This window comes from Oncorhynchus gorbuscha, linkage group LG10 (assembly GCF_021184085.1).
Source record: "Oncorhynchus gorbuscha isolate QuinsamMale2020 ecotype Even-year linkage group LG10, OgorEven_v1.0, whole genome shotgun sequence".
Taxonomy (NCBI): Eukaryota; Metazoa; Chordata; class Actinopteri; order Salmoniformes; family Salmonidae; genus Oncorhynchus; species Oncorhynchus gorbuscha.
Genome location: NC_060182.1, coordinates 59938000 through 59961437, shown reverse-complemented (window position 1 = coordinate 59961437; position 23438 = coordinate 59938000). Strand labels below are relative to the sequence as shown.

General features: G+C 44.0%; 1 protein-coding gene across 2 annotated transcripts in view; it reads left to right on the top strand.

Annotated features, from left to right (window-relative positions):
• mboat2a (membrane bound O-acyltransferase domain containing 2a) overlaps positions 1 to 23438 on the top strand; it is a 98779-nt gene that overhangs the window by 15680 nt on the left and 59661 nt on the right. Inside the window, exon 2 of one of the 2 annotated variants that reach the window (XM_046366505.1) lies at positions 23100 to 23245. The exons of the other annotated variant lie outside the window; for it this stretch is intronic. Within the exon in view, the coding sequence (XP_046222461.1) occupies positions 23100 to 23245 (146 nt within the window). The remainder of the gene's footprint in view (positions 1 to 23099; positions 23246 to 23438) is intronic. 2 annotated transcript variants of the gene reach the window in all.

Genomic DNA, 23438 nt, shown 5'->3' with positions numbered 1-23438 from the left:
TGGGCACTTTTGTGGGGGAATATGTGAAACAACCCACATAGGCCTCTCTTCCCTGCCCCCCCCCTCCCCCATCTCTCTCTGTGCTGTCAAATCAAATCAAATTTTATTTGTCACGTGCCGAATACAACAGGTGTAGGTATTACCGTGAAATGCTTACTTACAAGCCTTTAACCAAAAATGCAGAATTTTGTCAATGTGCGGGGGTACAGGTTAGTTGAGGTAATATGTACATGTCGGTAGGGGTAACGTGACTATGCATAGATGATAAACGGCGAGTAGCAGCAGCATAAACAATAAATCAAAGGGGTCAATGCAAATAACCCGGGTAGACATTTCATTAACCGTTTAGCAGTCTTGGGAGGGGGGGGGGGGGGGTAGAAGCTGTTACGAAGCCTTTTGGACCTAGACTTTGTGCTCCGGTAGCAGAGAACAGTCTATGACCAAGGTGACTGGAGTCTTTGACAATTTTTAAGGGCCTTCCTCTGACATGCCTGGAATAGAGGTCCTGGATGGCAGGACGCTTGGCCCCAGTGATGTACTGGGCTCTACCCACTACCCTCTGTAGCGCCTTGCTGTTAGATGACGAGCAGTTGCCATACCGAGCGGTGACGCAACTAGGCAGGATGGTCTCGCTGGTGGAGCTGTAGAACTTTTTGAGGATCTGGGGACCCATGTCAAGTCTTAGGTGTTGTTGTGCCCTCTTATCAACTGTCTTGGCGTGTTTGGACCATGATCTTTTGTTAGTGATGTGGACACCAAGGAATTTGAATTTCTCAACCCTCCACTACGTCCCAGTGAATGGGGTTGTGCTCGGCCCTCCTTTTCCTGTAGTCCATGATCAGCTCTTGTCTTGCTCCTGTTGATGGAGAGGTTGTTGCCCTGGCACCACACTGGCAGGTCTCTGACCTCCCTATAGGGAGGTCTCATCATTGTCGGTGATCAGGCCAACCACTGTTGTCGTCAGCAAACTTAATGATGGTGTTGGAGTCGTGCGTGGCCATGCAGTCATGGGTGAACAGGGAGTGAAGGAGGGGGCTAAGCATGCACCCCTGAGGGTCAGCGTGGCAGATGTGTTGGGCCACCCCCAGGTGGCACGGGTAGGCATCGTCAAAGTCAGATGCTATTGCCGTGTCTTTACTATCATTAACTGACTTTTAGTTTTTATCAACGATTCTCTGTAATTAGTTACTGTGCGATCAACTAACTAATTAACTAGGAAGTCAGGGCACCAAGGAAAAATATTCAGATTACAAAGTTATCATTTCCTAAAATAACTTTTCAGATATTTTATCTGATCAATTAGTCTTCGAATTAATGAATTATTTACTGTACCTCACGTTAGTCTCATTCCAAAAGTCGTAAATGGTTGGTTATCTGCACGAACCCAGTCTTCACTGAGTCATCCATGCATCAATTGTCTTAACCTGTTGGGGCTAGGGGGCAGCATTTTCATTTTTGGGTGAAAGGTGTGCCCAGAGTAAACTGCCTCCTACTCTTTCCCAGATGGGAATATATGCTTATTATTATTATTATTAAGAACTAAGAACCTTGGTGTGATCCTGGACAACACCCTGTCGTTCTCAACTAACATCAAGGCGGTGGCCCGTTCCTGTAGGTTCATGCTCTACAACATCCGCAGAGTACGACCCTGCCTCACACAGGAAGCGGCGCAGGTCCTAATCCAGGCACTTGTCATCTCCCGTCTGGATTACTGCAACTCGCTGTTGGCTGGGCTCCCTGCCTGTGCCATTAAACCCCTACAACTCATCCAGAACGCCGCAGCCCGTCTGGTGTTCAACCTTCCCAAGTTCTCTCACGTCACCCCGCTCCTCCGCTCTCTCCACTGGCTTCCAGTTGAAGCTCGCATCCGCTACAAGACCATGGTGCTTGCCTACGGAGCTGTGAGGGGAACGGCACCTCAGTACCTCCAGGCTCTGATCAGGCCCTACACCCAAACAAGGGCACTGCGTTCATCCACCTCTGGCCTGCTCGCCTCCCTACCACTGAGGAAGTACAGTTCCCGCTCAGCCCAGTCTAAACTGTTCGCTGCTCTGGCCCCCCAATGGTGGAACAAACTCCCTCACGACGCCAGGACAGCGGAGTCAATCACCACCTTCCGGAGACACCTGAAACCCCACCTCTTTAAGGAATACCTAGGATAGGATAAGTAATCCTTCTCACCCCCCCTAAAAGATTTAGATGCACTATTGTAAAGTGGCTGTTCCACTGGATGTCATAAGGTGAATGCACCAATTTCTAAGTCGCTCTGGATAAGAGCATCTGCTAAATGACTTAAATGTAATGTAAATGTATTATTACTGGTGGATAGAAAACACTCTGTTTCTAAAACTCCATGTTCCATAGCCTTCCATTGCTCCATTTAAAGGGATATCAACCAGATTCCTTTCCTTATCGCTTCCTCAAGGTGTCAAATCAAATTTATTTATCTAGCCCTTCATACATCAGCTGATATCTCAAAGTGCTGTACAGAAACCCAGCCTAAAACCCTAAACAGCAAGCAATGCAGGTGTAGAAGCACGGTGGCTAGGGAAAAACTCCCTAAAAAGGAACCTAGAGAGGATCCAGGCTATGTGGGGTGGGCAGTCCTCTTCTGGCTGTGCCGGGTGGAGATTATAACAGAACATGGCCAAGATGTTCAGAAATTACCAGCATGGTCCAATAATAATAATAAGGCAGAACAGTTGAAACTGGAGCAGCAGCACGGCCAGGTGGACTGGGGACAGCAAGGAGTCATGTCAGGTAGTCCTGAGGCATGGTCCTAGGGCTCAGGTCCTCCGAGATTGCGAAAGAAAAAGAGAATTAGAAAGAGCACATTTAAATTCACAAAGGACACCGAATAGGACAGGAAAGTACTCCAGATATAACAAACTGACCCTAGCCCCCGACACACTACTGCAGCATAAATACTGGAGGCTGAGACAGGAGGGGTCAGGAGACACTGTGGCCCCATCTGATGACACCCCTGGACAGGAAGGATATAACCCTACCCACTTTGCCAAAGCACAGCCCCCACACCACTAGAGGGATACCTTCAACCACCAACTTACCATCTTGAGACGAGGCTGAGTATAGCCCACAAAGATCTCCACCACGGCACAACCCAAGGGGGGGGCGCCAACCCAGACAGGATGATCACATCAGTGACTCAACCCACTCAGGTGACACACCCCTCCAGTGACTCACACCCCTCCAGTGACTCAGCCCCTGTAATAGGGTTAGAGGCAGAGAATCCCAGTGGAAAGAGGGGAACCGACCAGGCAGAGTCCGCAAGGGCGGTTCGTTGCTCCAGTGCCTTTCTGTTCACCTTCCTACTCCTGGGCCAGACTACACAATCATATGACCCACTGAAGAGATGATACTTCAATTAAGACTTAAAGGTTGAGACCGAGTTTGCGTCTCTGACATGGGTAGGCAGACCGTTCCATAAAAATGGAGCTCTATCGGAGAAAGCCCTGCCTCCAGCTGTTTGCTTAGAAATTCTAGGGACAATTAGGAGAGATGGGTAGGAGCAAGCCCATGTAATGCTTTGTAGGTTAGCAGTAAAACCTTGAAATCAGCCCTTGCTTTGACAGGAAGCCAGTGTAGGGAGGCTAGCACTTGAGTAATATGATCAAAAAATGTTTTGGTTCTAGTCATGATTCTAGCAGCCATATTTAGCAACAGACTTCAGACATAGTTTCAGGCTTTCTTTTTTAAGAACGACCACATTGCGTAAGTGGATAGGTGGGGGCTCTGAGTGAATTGTGCGCAAAAGAGAAAAGGCGGCCATTGTTACTCCCGGTTCTAGTGAAAAGCTAACTCTCCCGGGTTGATATATTATAGAATAGATATTTGAAAAACACCCCGAGGATTGATTATAAAAAAACATCTGACATGTTTGTAGACATTGGATATAATTTGGAATTTTTGTCTGCGTTGTCGTGACCGCTCTTTCCGGTGGATTCCTGGGCATAACGCACCAAACTATCTTTCTGGAACAAAAGGAACATTTGTTCTCTCACTGGGAGTCTCGTGAGTGAAAAAATCCAAAGATCATCAAAGGTAAACGATTAATTTGATTGCTTTTCTGATTTGCGTGACCAAGTTACCTCATGCTAAGTGTACTTATTGTTTTGTTGAGCGATCACTAAACTTACACAAACTCTTGTATTGCTTTCGCTGTAAAGCATAATTTCAAAATCTGAGACGACAGGTGGATTAACAAAAGGCTAAGCTGTGTTTTGCAATATTGCACTTGTGATTATTAATATTTTCTAGTAATATTATTTGAATGTGGTGCTATGCCATTCAGCGTTATCGTTCTGGCTCATTTTTCACCTTGAGGAAGCGATAGGAAAAGGAATCTGGTTCATATCCCATTAATTCCAGCAAAGGGAGACTATGGAACATGGAGTTTTCAAAATAGAAGCCACTTCCTGTTTTGATTTTCCTCAGGGTCTCTCCTGCAATATCAGTTATGTTATTCTCACAGACAATATTTTGACAGTTTTAGAAACTTTAGTGTTTTCTATCCAATACTAATAATAATATGCATATGTTAGCAACTGAGACTGAGAAGCTGGCCATTTACAATGGGCACCTTTTTCATCCATGCTACTCAATACTGCCCCTGCAGCAATAAAAAGTTAAGCCAAACACCTTTATCAGTCCAAAGTGGATTTTATGGTCAAACTGACATATCCTTCCCTGAGCAGCTTTACTTAACCCTCCCGATTTCCCATCCCAGACCTCCACACAAACTCTGTAAGACACATATGTGTCAGAAACCTAAATAAGTCTCTAATGTTTGGTCTGGGTTATATTTGGGTAGCTTGTCACACAAATGATGACCGGGCCTTGTGTTTAGTGGCAGCAATTTTGTTTTGAATGTGGTCGCTTTCAGTATACAAAGCTGCCTTTTTGGTAAGAGAGGATGCAGTGAGAGAAGCTTGCTCAGTCTATTCTAACAGATTTTATGGGTGGTTGCAGTTGAATATTTATTAGGCCTCACTCCATTTCTCAATACCCGTGATCCAAGGTACACACACCCTGGCTCTGCGCTGGCAGATCTTTTGTCTACTTGCACGTGTGTATTTGGCTGTGCAGGGTGCAGCGGGGCAGGGTGGCTGGCAGAATGTACTAAGTAAAGGTAGTAAGGCTGTGTGCTGGAAACACTGTGAGGAGTACCTAATGATCGTCTGGCTATTTATAGCCCGGCCCGTAGAGCCTGCCTGTGATCAGTGGATCAGCACAGAGATGTGAGGGCCGCTGTCTTGTGTGCGCCAGCGGTCCTTTCTTTGTGCTGGCGAGAGGTCATTTTGAAAGGAGATGATGGAGCTCTGTGCTACACTGAACATTTCTCATTTCCATTCAGCGTTGCACTACCTCAAGCTATCACCTCTTTTTTTTCAGGAGCACGTGCATAGCGAACTGTCTGGAATAAATCCAAATGTAGGCCGTTCACAATCGCCAGACATTTTGTCAGTCTGGGTTTGTCCCGCTTTTGTTATTTGTGTTAAGAGTACATTGTACCCTCACAGTGACTACACTTTAGTTGCATTGAATGTAGACTAAGGCTGTGCCTCTCTCATTGCTGATGAAATCCTGATTGCCAGGGTCTGCCTTGGAGAGCTCCTCAAGTCATGACAGACGTTGCTTCGCTCTGCTCTTACCCAGATGGAAAGCTGAGCCATGGCATAAGCCAAGCCCCTGTCTGGCTTTTAGTGTGTGTGTGCATCCGTGAGTGTCTGCGTGTGAGTGGCATGTTTGTTTAACCAGAGCAGACATGCCACCTCAGCCCCTCTCTTTTTCGTGTCTCTTTCTCCCTTTCCCCTCTGCTAGGGGGAACGATGATGGGGGGAAGAGGAGAGAAGTGGAGATGAAAGTTGAAAACATGCAGTCTTGCAAGGGTGTTGGCCTTGAAGGAGGCTGTTATTAGGTTTGAGAGTTGGACTACTTAATTTCGAATACATTTTTGTGGCCAGTAGTATGTGGAAAGGTGTGGCCCTTCCTTGTCTTTGACACTGAAATAGGAATGTGGGGCCTTCTCCGTCATCACAGCACCAGTCTTGTTGGCCTAAAGTACAGTGCTACTTCATTCATCTAGTATGAGTTGTCTGAGGGCATACTTCCCTGAAGCTCCTGGGAGAGTGAATGAGCGTGAATAGTCCCAGATGGAGACCGGGCCCCATTGTGGTACAGCACTATGACAAGGCCAACCATGATCTTTCCAGGGGTGACTGCTGTCACATGGCTGTGTGGCTCCTGCTGATTCAGTTTTGATTTTCAAACACAGCCATGTTGGCTATCGTCCGAGGAACACAATAGAAGAGGTGTCTCCCTCAGGGGTATATCGATAATGTCCTTTTTGTGATGTGCTTTGTTTTTAAATCAAATATTTAATTGCAGAATTAACCTCAAGTACGTCCTCTGCCTCCGTGTTGTGCGTGAACAGATCCCCGGTTCACGTCCGACTTTAATGTAGTCATAATATGCATCTCGCACCCAGGTGTTTGTCTGATGCCCAAGGAAATGTATGAAGATTTACTATTCAAACCGGTCCTGTTCTCTCAACTCTCCTCCCTTGTTTCTCCGTCTCACAACCTTCATTTATTTACACCCACATTCATCATCTGTCGTTAAAGATTTGGATCTATGCACCTGCCAACTTTCCTTTTTCTCGAAGCCGTTCGCCAATGCACACTTTTGTATGAGTCATCCTGTACCAGAGCAGATAATAAGATGATAGTGGAGAATAAGGCATAACGATATGCCACGGAAAGATGGTGAAATGCTAATGAGTGACGAGGCCATTTTTTTGTTCTCATCCTCAGACTCTTTCTGAAGGGAGTTGGGACCAGAATGAAGGGACCAGAATGAAAGTAGTGTTCCTTCAAGAGAATTTCTGGGCTGTGGGCTTCTAATCTTGGCAGTGTGTGCGACGGCAGTACTCTTTTGGGTTTAATGTAACCATATAGGAGTGTGTTTCTAAAGATCTGCTGCTGGTAGTGATGTCATGGTTATGACAAGGAGAATGCAGGCATTTGATCAGATGAGTCTGTCATCTGTTGCTGTTTATCAGATGTAGAGATCGATATGGACTGTGTGTGTGGTGGTACATGGGTATATACAGTGGGGAGAACAAGTATTTGATACACTGCAGATTTTGCAGGTTTTCCTACTTACAAAGCATGTAGAGGTCTAATTTTTATCATAGGTACACTTCAACTGTGAGAGATGGAATCTAAAACAAAAATCCAGAAAATCACATTGTATGATTTTTAAGTAATTAATTTGCATTTTATTGCATGACATAAGTACAGTGGGGCAAAAAAGTATTTAGTCAGCCACCAATTGTGCAACTTCTCCCACTTAAAAAGATGAGAGGCCTGTAATTTTCATCATAGGTACACTTCAACTATGACACAAACGAAACAAAATCCAGAAAATGACATTTGTAGGATTTTTTAAACTAATTTATTTGCAAATTATGGTGGAACCTAAGTTTCAATTATACTTACCACAACCAATGTTGGTAAACGTACCATTTAAAAAGAACCATGATGATTAAGTGTCCATATAGCTGTACCACAATATTTACACTGTTAAGCATACTGTAGCTGCAAATTTGTAAACTGCCAAATGTCATCTCCCCCACTAAAATCTTCCCCCCCATATCTAGGTCGGTTGTCACTAAGGCCAGCAGACCTTCTCCCTGACTTAAGGCACACCTTTGCGTCCTGGGGCAAACCCTTGGCTGCCAGATGGAAATATGGTCATTCCCATAAAATAAATATGGATGAGGCTGCTATTTTAAGAGAACTAACCAAATAATATTTTTGTAACAATAATGGATAATATTAATAGAAATAATAACAGCACAGTCTTATAAATGCATGCTCATATTTAGAAAGTCCTAGCAAGGCTATAAGCATGTCAGGACAACCTAAATATATTGCAAGACCAGTCAATTTTTTTTTCTTAATACCATTACATGCAAGACATATTTCATGTAGTCCTCATTATATCCTGTTGTATTCCAACAAAAACAATAAGGAAAAAGGAACAGATTCTAACGGCCACTAATGACTGCAAGTAAAACTGTTTTTGGCATCACACTGCCCATAAAGGAATACCCAAGTTTAACTTGCAATCGATTCTGACAAAGCCATGGCACGATAGCCAAGAATACATTTCAGTACTTACAATCCAATGCAAGTGAACTATTTTACACCTCGGCCGATATCATTAGGATCAAGAATATTAAAGGTAGCATAAATAGCTTATGTAGAAATATATAATATACCTCTCTCTTGCTTAGAGAAGTGCTTCCAGTTGTTGTTGCTTCTACTGTTAACTTTAATCAGTTTATCCAAGTGTTAACCTCTCTAGGGTAGGGGGCAGCATTTGGAATTTTGGATGAAAAGCATGCCTGCTACTCAGGCCCAGAAGATATGATATGCATATAACTGGTAGCTTTGGATGGAAAACACTCTAAAGTTTCCAAAACTGTTAAAATAGCATCTGAGTATAACAAACTGATTTGGCAGGCGAAAACCTGAGAGCAATCCATTCAGGAAGTAGTTTTCTATTCAATGCCATTACAGTATCCATTGACTTAAGACTCAATTTGCAGTTCCTATGCCTTCCACTAGATGTCAACAGTCTTTAGAAATTGTTTCAGGCTTGTATTCTTACAAATGAGGGAGGAAGACCAGTCAATGAGTGGACCCTGAAGTGTCAGAGCTTTTTCATGCACGTGACCGAGAGTGCATTTCTTGTTTACCTTTTATATTGACTATGTTATTTTCCGGTTGAAATATTATAGGTCATTTAGGCTAAAAACATCCTGAGGATTGAATATAAACATCGCTTGACATGTTTCTATGAACTTTACAGATACAATTAGGATTTTTGGTCTGCCCGTTTGGACTACGTTTGAGCCTGTGGATTACTGAAGAAAACGTGCAAACAAAACTGAGGTTTTTGGATATAAAGAGACTTTATCGAACAAAAGGAACATTTATTGAGTAAATGAATGTCTTCTGAGTGCCGCCATATGAAGATCATCAAAGGTAATCTCTGTTTCTGAGTTTTGTAAAAGGTTCTGCTTGGCTGCTTACTGTTTGTAATAATTTGTCAACTGGGCTATGTTCTCAAATATCGTAAGGTATGCGTTCGCCATAAAGCATTTAAAAATCTGACACCGTGGTTGGATTCACAAGAAGTTAATCTTTAAACCTATGTAAAAGGTTTTTATAAATGGGTAATTCTGTATTTGAATTTGGCGCTCTGCAATCTCACTGGATGTTGACCAGATGGGACGCTCGTGTCCCACATACCCTAGAGAGGTTAACCAGCCCACCACACACTAATGGAGACAACAACCCTGTTGACACACGGACAAATGGATTAGGTATTATTGGAATAGTCATCCTTTACGTTAATTTTTTTTTTATATATTGAGGTTTAAAAATGTTTAAATATAAAAGGGTAATTATACAAATGATTTTATGATCGTATAGGCCTATTCCAATAGAAACTAGGCAGGTTTTAAATTCTGTAATCATTTATATTAGTCCTACAATAAATCTATTCATATTTATAAAGTTTTATCGTAAAAGCTAATCGTTCCGATTCACATCCGCAAACGGGGATATATATATATATCTATCCAACCTCTACAATTGGGTCATATCAAACAAAAAAACAACCTTAGAAATACCAATGTACATTCTTCACATTAAATAAGCAATCATAAAGAAAGGTCAGCCTTACACCTTCACCTAAATCAACCTGATATTAGTCCATATAGTCCAAAGTTCCATATTGCCTAAATAGACAAAGGATAAGTTCATCACACCCATTCTGCATTACCATAAGTCCAACCTTATTTTAAGTTATGCACAATTAATTGTTTCCACCTGTTCGTCTGTCATCTTGGGATTAAGTTTCGTGAACACCTTGACTTTTTCCTCCGTTGACTGATAAGTTTTTGTTTTCATCCTCCCTTTTCCCCCATTATAACTGTTTTTCATACTTCTGCACTTTAGATCAAGTAATTTGGCTTTCATTGTGTTACCATACCAGTGCCTCTGTAGTGCCTTTTTTAGTGAGTCCACGGTAGTTTTCGACATCTTATTTTCTGCTCGTATTTATTCCATTTTATTACTATAATCCATTCCTGCTTTAAGGCCTCAACCTCCCCCAGTAGCTCAGGCATTAGACTCAGTTTAAAAAAAGCAATGCTCTTATCTTCTGGAGACGGTTATAAAAACTCCCCCCTCCAATGTTAAATTTGTAATTTTAGACGGTGGCTTCCCTTCAGTTCCGCTCGCAGAACTCAAAGGTTTTCTCTTGTTCGCTTCAATGTATCCGTTTTCTTTTTCGAGATGCTGATCAATAAATAGTTCCAGATTTTCTATATTATCCAGAATGTTTTTCACAGTTATCAGCTTGTCCTCAATTTGTATTATTAATTTAATGGGACAAGCTGTGCCTACCCCGCTGCCACCTGTCATGTCAACCTACATAGATATTTTACACAGGTCTCATCTCACCTGTAAAATCTGGGAAATTCCTCTAGACTGTTTTCCCCTGCCCTATGTACTGCCCAGCTCTCTGGGAGGGACGGCGCACGCTCTCACACGCTCACACACACACACACACACACACACATATGCCCAACTGTTTGGATTTTGCGGGCTTTGCAGTGTTCAGAATTGAATGACCTCACACAATGAGAGAGACTAGGAGAGGAGATCCGATACAGGAACACCTGGGTGCCCCAATGGAACTCTGCCATATCTGATCCTGTCCAGTGGCACCAGGGCCTCCTGGCACCTTTTCAAGTCATTGAAATGATACTGTGCATTGGCACTACTCTCCTTTCCTGTCACCACCATTTTGGCCTGTCGGCTCTTCTACACTGCTGCTTTCCATGCTCGTTGCTTGGATGCAAGTTGCATGAGCGCTCCTCCTTTGCACAATTAAAATCCACATGTGGTGTATAGGCCTACACTGAGGGGAGGGGAGGGGGGGGGGCAAAGAAAGCTAGGATTGTTTGCTATTCCTAACAAGGCCAGCTGCTGCCTAGTCATAAAAGCATGCCCTAGACCGCTGAATGACTTATGAATGCCGAATGTGGGTAAAGCTGTGGGGCGGCCATTGTTAGCTATTGTCCTTTTCTGCCATTTGGACCGTGCACACAGTCCTTTCCTGGATCTTACTTTTTATGTGGCTAATCGCTATGGAGACCACAGTTGCAAAGACGACAAATCCTGCAGATTCTGGAGACAATTGTGTGGTGAAAGTATATTTCCAAGTGCTGCTTCCAGAATGAGTTTCCTTCTGTATTCTAGAGTTGCAGGCCTGTTTTTGATAAGGTTTGACCGGCAGTCAGCCCAAACTGCATAGTTCACATTGTTTCCCCATGCAGAAGAATTCCCTCTTGCTGACTGTAATGTGATCGGGGAGGAGCGTGTTCACATGATTGTTCAAGGCAGATCAAGTAATAGCAGAGACTCATTGTTAAATGCTTCAGTTTTTCTCCATCGTAAGTGCTTTTGTACACCAAGTTTTGCCATTTGTCTCACACTGAACTACAGTGCTGTAGTAAAGTGCATCTCTATTTTTGGGGATGCTTTTGCAGCCTCAGAACGACTCGCCTTAGAGCAGAATTCATGGTTCCTTCTATTATCAGATAATTCTACAGGAGAATGTCAGGCCACCCGTTTGTGAGCTGATGCTGGTTATGCAGCAGGACAATCCACAACACCCAAGTCTACATGAAAATGTAGAAAATTTGGAAAGGCCTAGTCAAGATCTAATCCCAATTTGAGAAGATGCCAGGACTCGAAACGAGCAGTTCAGCCTTGAAAACCCACACGTGTTGCTGAGTTAAAGCAGTTCTGCATGCAAAAGTGGGCCAACATTCCTTCACAGCGACGTGTGAGACTGATCAACAACTACAGGAAGCATTTGCTTCCAGTCAGTTATTGAGTGTAAGGGGGCAATTACTTTTCCACAGCACTGTATGTAATCTGTTGCCAAAGCTTTTCTTTGAAGGAATTCACCTGACATCGAGAGAGGTGTCCTTTCTCACAGTTTGGCGGAACAGTTACTGAGTGAACGTTCACGTGACACAAATATACATAGAAACAGAGGGGTATGTCTGCTTGTTGTGCTTGTTGTTGTGTCTGAGAACCTGTCATAGGCTCCTTATAGCGAGACCAATGTCTCTTCTCGCAATCGTTTTTTTCTTTTTGTCTGCTGTCCAGACCAGCTAGAACAGATCTACCTGGTAGTTTCTCACTCATCTCCATGCCTTCCTGGCAAGCCGGTTAATTGACAAATAACCTTTCGAGCCAAGATAATTAGCCTAATCAAGGGTGTCTTTAGCATGAGCACCATTAAATGACATCCTCGTAATCCGCTGTGATTGCCAAGATGACAGTTAGGCCCACAACATATCAGATTTCAACGGGCAATACAAGAGCCCCAGATGAGGATCAAGTGAGTAAATGCTGCAGTAGTTCTCTCTTGGCTTTAAAAACATTTTCAGGCTTGAATATCTGTGTGAAAAACGCCTTAAGCATCCCACCCCCAGGTGACAAGCTTCTTCTCTTTAAGTGCAGCTTAACCTTGTGGGGCCTTCGTTTGCATACACCGTTTAGAGTAACAGGCGCTTTGAAAACACAACTTCAATCAATCTTCGTCATAGAATATTAAGTTATTGGTGCTGAATCTCTTTATGGTTTCTCAAATTGATCCAGGCTATGTTTTGCTGAATGTTGACGCAACCAGAGTTTTTTTAAATATTTTTTTTTATATATATATATTTTTTTTGTATATAGTTACAGATGCCCTTTCAGGCAAAGTAACCAGGGCTTTTGGCATTTAGTGTTCACAAATGGCAAATCTAAATGTCTCTGCGCTAGGACCGAGCGCAGACAGTTTAGCAGACTGTCTGTTCCTTGTCCAAAAGTGTAACTTCACAATATTCAAATGAGAAGCGTTTAATAAGATCACCTAAGTCTTCCTTCAAAGAGCTCGTCTCCGTTCATGAGATGCAAGGAAATTCTCTCTGCACAAAATGCAAATCTGTTGTCCTCTCAGTAATGTAATTATACCTGTTGATTACAGGGTAATTCTTAGTCATGGCTGCCAAGTAAGTAAGATTGACAACTGATTTAATGGAATGTGACATCTGATCACCTGTAATTGAGGCAGTTATCAACTGCTCCTTTGATCCAAAATAGCTGTGTAAAACACACACACCGTTCCTATGTAGGCATCTGTGACCTCATCTGTATCTCCGTCACTTGAAGCTGAATGCCAGATAATTGCTTTAGTGTATAGCCCTATTGGGACGGGATTAGTTTTACAGGTGGATGTCAGGTAACGTAATATGTTCACGAGGGTAAAACACAGCATCTGTAATTTGTGTTCCGTGCGACTCTGCCATGTCATTATTTTATTTTTTTAAACGTGAGACTAAAGTAACAATTGTAGCCAGTATGAGTTTCACTCCAATATCCTCTGATACTATGACAGTTTGACAGGTGCTGTTTGAACAGCAGGTTTTGTATGAGTGAATCCTTAAAATGCTGCGTGTACATTTTTGTGAATGGCGTACATTTGTCTACTTTTACAGTGAATACGTGTACTTGCGTACTGTGCCAATGAACCTCGCCAAATGCGTCAGTTTGAATTAAATGTGCAGTAAAGTGTTGTGCCTTGGCGCCTATTGCCAGCCAGGGTTTCGTTAAAATAGGCATCTCAAAAGTCTAGTGTCTTGACCACAACTATTGAAACCGTAGTAGATTCTACCCACTGAATAACACTCACCAGTAGAATGTGTGTTCAGTTATGGTATTCCAGACGAGATACTTTCGGCTCCGTGCCCTCAATTTCCAGTTATTTAGATGGATATTGCTGTTGCTTGGCGCCATGACATCACCAGAAATACTCCTCAGCCACCACAGTGGACTCTATGTTCTTCTTAGTGATTGTATTCCCTAAAAAAGAGGATTCTGGTTTTAAGAGAAGCAATGTTGTTTTGAATGTTAACGATTCTCCGTTTGGACAGACTCAGAGCAGTGAGTTTTCCTTGAATCTAGTTTGAAGAAATAAACCCCACTCTACAAATACTTTCAGTCTAGTCTGGATGGTGAAAAACCGCCAGAGCATTAGTTAGGTCGGGCACTGATGTTAGGCGATTTAGAGCTGGCTCGCAGTCAGCGTTCCAAGGCATTTTAAAGGTCTTTGATGGAGTTGAGGTTAGGGCTCTGTGCGGGCCAGTCATGTACTTCCTCACCGGTTTCGACAAACCATTTCTGTATGGACCTCGCTTTGTACACGGGGACATTGTCATGCTGAAACAGGAAAGGGCCTTCCCCAAACTGTTACCACAAAGTTGGTAGCACAGAATCATCTAGAATATCATTGTATGCTGTAGCTTTAAGATTTCCCTTCACTGGAACTAAGGGGCCGAGCCCGAAACATGGAAAAACAGCCCCAGACCATTATTCCTCCTCCACCAATCTTTACAGTTGGCTCTATGCATTGGGGCAGGTAGCGTTCTTCTGTCATCAACTAAACAGATTCATCCATTGGACTGCCAGATGGTGAAGCGTGATTCATCACTCCGGAGAACGTGTTTCCCCTGCTCCAGAGTCTAATGGTGGTGAGCTTTACACCACTCCAGCCGTGACGCTTGGCATTGCGCATGCTGATCTTAGGTTTGTGTGCGGCTGCTCGGCCATGGAAACCCACTTCATGAAGCTCCCAACGAACAGTTCTTGTGCTGACCTTGCTTCCAGAGGCAGTTTGGAACTCTGTGGTGAGTGTTGCAACCGAGGACATACCATTTGTACGCGCTTCAGCACTCGGGGGTTCTGTGAGCTTGTGTGGCTTACCACTTTGCAGCTGAGCCGTTGTTTCTCCTAGACGTTTCCACTTTACAATAACTGCTCTTACAGTTGACCAGGGCAGAAATTTGATGAACTGACTTGTTTGATCCTATGATGATGGTGCCACTTTGAAAGTCTGAGCTCTTCAGGTCTTCCATTCAACTTCCAATGTTTGTCTATGGAGATTGCATGGCTCTGTGCTCGAATTTATACATCTGTCATCAACTGGTGTGACTGCAATAGACTAATCCACATACTTTTGGCGATACTGTATGTGCACATTTCGGAGCTGATGTCATTCCTAGCCCTCCACTTTTTCTCCAAGGCTTCAGTTGAGTCTGATCCACCTAGACTGAGATTGACTCCCTTCACCCGCTTACTTAAGCCGTCTGTTGGAAAGGCTCTATCTGTGAGGAGCAGGGCCCTAGCTAACTGGTCTCAGTGGAGACAGACAGGCGACAGCATGCAGATGTTAGCCTACAGTGGAATCGCTAGTTAGCGATTAGTGCTGACTGGCGTTAAGCTGAGGAACTCCTGTGTCAGCCTGTTTCTTTTCTCCTGAAGTAGGGCGGCGCTTTAAAAAGCGACCGAGTAGCTGACTGAGGAAGGGAGTCTGCATGGGGTGGAAGGCTCCGATAAGCAGCCTTCCTGAAACTCATTATGGAAACCGCAGGAGACATTTGTCAGTCGGTGCAGTCTCACTATCAACCCCTTAGGGCTGTCCCTCTACAGTACGTGTTCCTGTCACTCCCTTTTTTTTTTTTACTCGTTTGTTTCTGCCTCCCTGTACTGTACTAATTCTTGTCTGACGCTTGTCTATTTTCTTTCTGTCTTTCCCTATAATTGATCTTAGACTTCCCTCTGTCAAGGCAGTTCTCCCCCCCCATTCCTCTCTCGCTCTCGTCCCTTTTTATTTTAAATCTTAGGTTTAATTTAGCTCATCAGCTGGAGTTGTCGTGTAGAAGTGGAGGGAGCCAGATGGCTGTGGGGGGGGGTTTGAGGGAAGTGTGGAGGCCTGGGTGGAGCAGAGCGCAGTCATCTTTCCTCCTTTCTCGCTCTCCGTTAGCTCTGAACCAAGCATCATATAGGGACACTGTAAATGCAAACAACTCTTGCGTTCAGAGCCAGTCCTCATTTGTATGCAGTCGTTGCTCAGCAGCTTTCCATTGGTGGTATTGTATTGGTTTGAATATGATTTTTTTTAGAGTAGCGTAATTAAGGGTCACTTATGTCATCAACAGCCGTTGGAGAGCGGTCTGTGTGCACCTTCGACTGACCTAGTGAGAGGAATCGAAGAGGAGTTTGTGTTTTTATGCTAGTTTAGAAGTGTGATTTTTGAATGTGTCATGGTGTGTTGTGCAGGGTAAATGTCGCTCCATGGTAATGACTAGGGCTGTTTCTTGGAGTGGTGGAGGGAAAGAATACTGTTCCTTCGACACGCGTACTCACTGACTCACTCGCTCGCATACGTACTCGCTCGCTCGCATACGTACTCGCTCGCTCGCATACGTACTCGCTCGCTCGCATACGTGCTCACTCGCGTACGTGCTCGCTCGCATACGTACGCGCTCGCTCGCATACGTACTCGCTCGCATACGTACGTGTCAGTTGTGCAGTTTATTCCATTCCGCAGGTACCACTTGTTGTAAAAGGAGGCCATTTAATTTCCCGACGAGGCTCTAACTACTTTCCGTTTTAACAATGGCACAGGGCTCCATAGCAAGAAGATACTCAATAGGGGACAACCTGGGTAGATGTGGGAAAGGGGTCAATGGTACGCGGACTGTGGGGGATAGAAGGACGTGAGATTGGCGCACTTTCAACAAATCTGATCTAACAAACGTGGGTTTTCGTCAAATCTCTCATGACGTGCTTACTGAAGACCGATTTGTATCCATTTAGCTGTTTTTCGCCACATTTGAACTAAGATTAAGTTTGAGACACACTTGTTTTCTGAACAGTGTGTGTGTGTGCATTCGCATTCAAACTATCAAAGTTCTCTTGAATCGTTGTAAGCTAAGCCACTCTCATAGAGAAATCGAAAAGCGTGCAGGTTCTCTTTTCGATATACACTGTTAATATTGATGGCACAGAGCTTAACTGAGTGATTTACCTGTGTGTGTGTATGATGATAGCAAGACATCTCCCTGCATCCTGCTGCCTTTGTGTGCTTGTCGGCCAGGGACTGGCCTATAGAAGAGGTGTTCCCTGTATGGGAGTCATGCCAACAGTGGATTGGCCAGGGACTCCAGCTGACAATACCGTACTGTCGTTTCTGTGTGACTCAGTCTTAATGATCGATACCGGCTCAATTTCTCAACATCATTTGCGTAAGAAATATACTTGGCTTTCACCTCTGGGTTATATAGCAGCAGTCGGCAAACAAACCCAACTTTTGTCTCTTTGCTGTTGAGAGCCATAAAGTGTCAAATAGATGGATGGCAATAAAACCATATAGGCAAGGCAATGTTATCGACATGGTAAAAGCTTTTGTGTATTCCCCGTACAGGGATCAACATCAGGGGAAATTTCAGAGTGACAACTAAAAATACAACGTCGTAACATTAAACATTCTTGAAAATGCAAGTGTCTTACACCCTTCAAAAGATTAGAATCTTGGTAATCAAACTACATTTTCCGATTTAAAATAGTTATTACAGAGAACATATCCCATGCTTTTGTTTGAGAAGAGTGATCAACAACAAACATTTTCCGCCATGACAGTTGAATGTAAAATTATGACTTACATTCTGATATCTTGCTCTTATTTCTCTTCCTGAGGGTCCAAGTGATCAAATGAAGTGCGGTTGTCTTTGATAAAATCAATTTTTATAGCTCAACCTCTTACAGCCCCCCCTATTTTGTGCAATTTCCGCCTGAAACACCCAAATCTAACAGCCTGTAGCTCAGGCCCAGAACCAAGGATATGCATATTCTTGGTACCATTTGAAAGAGAACACACTGAAGTTTTTGTACATGTGAATTGAATGGAGGAGAATATAACACAATAGATCTGGTTTAGATAAAACAATGAAAAAAAAATACATTTTTATTTTTGTATCATCTTTAAAATGAACAAGATAAAACAAACATTCAGATGGGGACAATAGTAGATGGGGCAGCTACATGACATTTATCATGAAGTCACACACAAGTAGCCCAAATGTACCCAAGTGGCCAAATTCGTGAAGGTATACATTTTGAAACTAATAACTACACTGCTCAGAAAAATAAAGGTAACACTAAAATAACACATCCTACATATTAATGAATGAAATATTCTTATTAAATACTTTTTTCTTTACATAGTTGAAAGTGCTGACGACAATCACAATCACTCAAACATTATTAATGGAAATCAAATTTATCAACCCATGGAGGTCTGGATTTGGAGTCACACTCAACATTAAAGTGGAAAACTACACTACAGGCTGATCCAACTTTGATGTAATGTCCTTAAAACAAGTCAAAATGAGGCTCAGTAGTGTGTGTGGCCTCCACGTGCCTGTATGACCTCCCTACAACGCCTGGGCATGCTCCGGATGAGGTGGCGGATGGTCTCCTGAGGGATCTCCTCCCAGACCTGGACTAAAGCATCAGCCAAGTCCTGGACAGTCTGTGGTGCAATGTGGCGTTGGTGGATGGAGCGAGACATGATGTCCCAGATGTGCTCAATTGGATTCAGGTCTGGGGAATGGGCGGGCCAGTCCATAGCATCAATGCCTTCCTCTTGCAGGAACTGCTGACACACTCCAGCCACATGAGGTCTAGCATTGTCTTGCATTAGGAGGAACCCAGGGCTAACCGCACCAGCATATGGCCTCACAAGGGGTCTGAGGATCTCATCTCGGTACCTAATGGCAGTCAGGCTACCTCTGGCGAGTACATGGAGGGCTGTGGGGCCCTCCAAAGAAATGCCACCCCACACCATGACTGACCCACCGCCAAACCGGTCATGTTGGAGGACGTTGCAGAACGTTCTCCACGGCGTCTCCAGACTCTGTCACGTGCTCAGTGTGAACCTGCTTTCATCTGTGAAGAGCACAGGGCGCCAGTGGCAAATTTGCCAATCTGGTGTTCTCTGGCAAATGCCAAACGTCCTGCACGGTGTTGGGCTCTAAGCATAATTCCCACCTGTGGACGTCGGGCCCTCATACCACCCCCATGGAGTCTGTTTTTGACCGTTTGAGCAGACACGTGCACATTTGTGACCTGCTGGAGGTCATTTTGCAGGGCTCTGGCTGTGCTCCTCCTGCTCCTCTTTGCACAAAGGCGGAGGTAGTGGTCCTCCTGCTGGGTTGTTGGCCTCCTCCACGTCTCCTGATGTACTGGCCTGTCTCCTGGTAGCGCCTCCATGCTCCGGACACTACGCTGACAGACACCGCAAACCTTGCCACAGCTCTCATTGATGTTCCATCCTGGATGAGCTGCACTACCTGAGCCACTTGTGTGGGTTGTAGACTCCGTCTCATGCTACCACTAGAGTGAAAGCACCGCCAGCATTCAAAAGTGACCAAAACATCAGCCAGGAAGCATAGGAACTGAGAAGTGGTCTGTGGTCCACACCTGCAGAACCACTCCTTTATTGGGGGTGTCTTACTAATTGCCTATAATTTCCACCTGTTGTCTATTCCATTTGCACAACAGCATGTGAAATTTATTGTCAATCAGTGTTGCTTCCTAAGTGGACAGTTTGATTTCACAGAAGTGTGATTGACTTGGAGTTACATTGTTCCCTTAATTTCTTTGAGCAGTGTATATATTTTCCATGTCGGATTATATTTTCAATTTTTTCATTCAAATGGAATGGAGTAGAACAGCAAACACACACACATGGCCACTGCGCCTGCTATTCCTCTCCATTTCCATATGAAATAGCCACTGGGTGCTGTTCAGGGGAGGGCAGGCCCACAACAATGGCCGGAGTTGAATGGAACAGCACTTCACCTTAGTGACTGTTCCCACCACATATGTTTATTTTCTGTGATTATAAAAGGCTCATACAATACAAATGTTTTTTAAATGTTTTCTTTCACAGTGATAGCGACTCCGACTGGGAGCCCCCGGTGCCAAGCTGCCAGCTCTACCTCTGCCCCCAGTGGTGTTCATTACTGCAGGCATGACTGTGCATCAGGGCCAAAAGGGCACAGCATGGAGGCGTCGTTGTGTTCTGTGTCGCATGAAATGCACCACTTGTTCAGTTTGCCTCTGCTTTACATCAGAAAGAGACTGCTATGGGACATGGCACCGGCACCAAAATATTGTGTCAAGGACTTCCAAAGGGTGTACTGTTAAATTTTTATATTTATTTTCTAATATTTTTTAACATTTTTTGTTGTGTGTTAGAATTGCTTTTTGATATGTTGTATATAGTTATTTGCACTGTTGTATATAGTTATAGGTCATTTCACCAATTTGGCCACTTGGGTACATTTGGGCAACTTGTGTGGGACACCTGGGTGACTTCATGCTAAATGTCATGTAGCTCACCCATTCCTGAAGTTATCAGTCTGAAACTTTGTACACCTACAGCTGCCTTGTGTTATCCATCAACATTATCTCCAGCATCCTATCTGACTGTGTGGCTATTCTAGTACATGTGAAAGATGATACTACAACAATAAAAAACAGAAAACGTATGCTCTTTCTTTCTCTTCTTCCACCAGATCTACTGTGTTATATTTTCCTACATTCAATTAACATTTCCACAAACTTCAGAATGTTTCCATTCAAATGATACCAAGAATATGCATATCCTTGCTTCTGTGGCTGAGCTACAGGCAGTTTTGGGTATGTCTTCAGGTGGAAATTGAGAACAAAGGGATGCAGCCATAACCGGTTAACCAACTGGTCGATCGCCAAACGTTTCTGTAAAAAACCAATCCCGGTAAATCCTGGCGTTCCTGTTTTTTGTTGTTGCTGTCTATCGCTATTGCCGGTAGGTGCACCCGACTCAGCTGCTGTATTTATTTCGGAACCATTTCATGTGTCTGAAGGTTATCAGTTATACCATATAGGCCTACCGCTGTCCAATCGAATGGCTTCGATTTAGTATCTGCGGTAACATAGCAGGCGTTAAAGAAAGCTACAGCAAAGTTGATACTGTGAGATTTCAAAATGGTTTTTAAAACTACGACTGGAGCGAGACTGTCAACGAATACTGTAATATAGATGCTGTTTGTATGACCAAGTTTAAGTTCGTACTCAGCGTTGTCAACACTTAAAAATAAAGTGTTCGCTTTTTATATGCCATAAAATGCACTTTCCTCCTACTTCCACTCGCGCTACACCCAGCACTGCAGCTGAAATGAGTCGGTTGGAGTAACACCATGAATTTGTGCGTGAGGCAGAAATAATGTGGTGCGACTCGAGTTTTGCCTTCAGCTGGTAGACTGCGTGCCTGTTTTGGCCAGGGTCTGCGGCGGTACAGGCCCCATCAGCTCAGTACAACTTAAAGTGAATTTATTGAAATATGCTCACTCAGCTGTGCATCACAAGTAAATGCAGCAACTGAACTATTACCCGTGTGATCATATAGCCTACCTCCCAAATATGAAATGTTTTTTCCGTACAACAATCCATTGACAGGGCAATTCAAGCCCTGATGCAGTGATAATGTATTGGGCCCACAGTCTACTGCACGAACCTCACTGCTACAGTACTGTTTTTAGTGGGTTGATGTTGCATAGGCTTATTTTTAAGTAAGGTCAAATAAAACAATCTGAGCTGTAGATCTCGGCCTGCATTTTGACTTAGAAAGTGATCATGACTCAAAGGTTTGACCACTGTTTTACAAATTATTGCTTTAAAACAAAACTGTTCTCTTCTCCACCTCCCTTTCCCTCCATAATGTAGACCAAACGGCCCTTCACCCGATCCACATCCTAATTATCGCCTCGTTAGCACCAGAAAGCATTAATTCCCCAAACAATGATACCGATAACAATAGAAGTGAGAGGACAACAAGAAGTCAGCGCCGCCATTGTTTGTGCTTTTCTTACTCGTGTTTGTGCTTTTCTTACTCCCGTTTTTACTCCACAACTGTCCCGAGAAATGGTTAGTGTCACAGCTGTCTGAGAGTGGCTGAGGAGTTCAGTGACTGGCCCTCGACTACAGTCGTACTAGTGAGCAGAGTCAAGTAGGAGATGCTCGGGATCAGTGTGTCTATTTTATTTTTTTCCTCAGTCTTGCTTCGGCATCTTCCCCTTGAGCATTGCGCGGACGACGTAGCGCGGCACTTAGATGGTGGGGGAAGAGTGTTGGACGTGTACAGTAAGCCGAAGGCAACCTGAAAAGCGTTCCAAATTCGATCTGGGTGCCGGGCCGTCAAAACGGAGGCGTGTGTGAATCTGCATTCCCCCTCCCTCAAGTGAAGAATGAGATTCACCGTGGAAACACTGGAGGATGAGAGGAACCGATGGATGAGGCTGCGGTGGAGTGGACATGCACATCAAGCAAAGTAACACACACACATTATCTAAATAGCCTAGTCAGTCCTAGGTAAAAAAAATAATAATAATATATATTCTCTTGAAGAATAATTGTATTGTACCATAGCAGTCCTTTTGGAATACTCTATTGTGCGTGGGAATGGGAAAACAACTAGTCATTTCTCATTGTAGATTGGATGTGTGACCAGTCTCTTTGCTTTTGGGTGCCGAGAATCACTGGTAATAGGTGACTAGGTGTAACCGATCGTTGCTGTCCCTGTTGTTGACTTTAGCAGCCCGGCGGCTCCTGCAATAGTTCTGCCTGCTGTAATCGATAAGATGGGCTATGCACTGTGTGGGTGTGTTGGCGTCGATCTCGGTTCATCCTTGAAAGAGCACCGGCAGTCTCGCGGTGAATTGACGTCGTTTTGGCTTTTACGCCAGGCTTTGCTCACATGGAATAAACCAGAGGAAACCAAACCGGTTCCCGGAAAGATCTAAAACAATATCTATATTTTTTAAAAGTGTGTCCTCTATGCCTGCCGTAACCAGTTATCAAGGCAAACGAGCCTTATCAAAATCTTGTTCTTGTTCGATCAACAAAGCGTGTCCTCCCATGTTGCATTGCCAGCTCCCAGTCTGTCTGTCTGCTGGAAAAAGGCACTGTTCTCACTCTTGTAGTGAAAAATATGATTTATTTAGGATGGTACAAAACTCACTAACGTTGTGACACTCCTTTGTGTGTCTCCTCACCCAGGTGAACTTTGTGGTGTGCCAGCTGTTTGCCCTGCTCACAGCCTTGTGGTTCCGTCTCTATCTCCACCCCAGTAAAGCCAGTCCTTTCATCAGGCATGTGGTGGCAACACTACTTGGCTTCTACCTGGCCCTCTTCTGCTTCGGCTGGTGAGTACTGTGTACTCTGTACTGGTACTGTCCTCTTCTCACCCGCTCCTCTCTCCAATTTCTGCTCTAATCTCTGGTTCCCACCATCTCTCACTCCTTCACACTTCCTTGCTTCCACGCTTTCCTCCATCCATATTTCTTTGAGCCTGAGCGCCATCTTCTCCACCTGTCTTCCCTCCCTCCCTCTACTCAT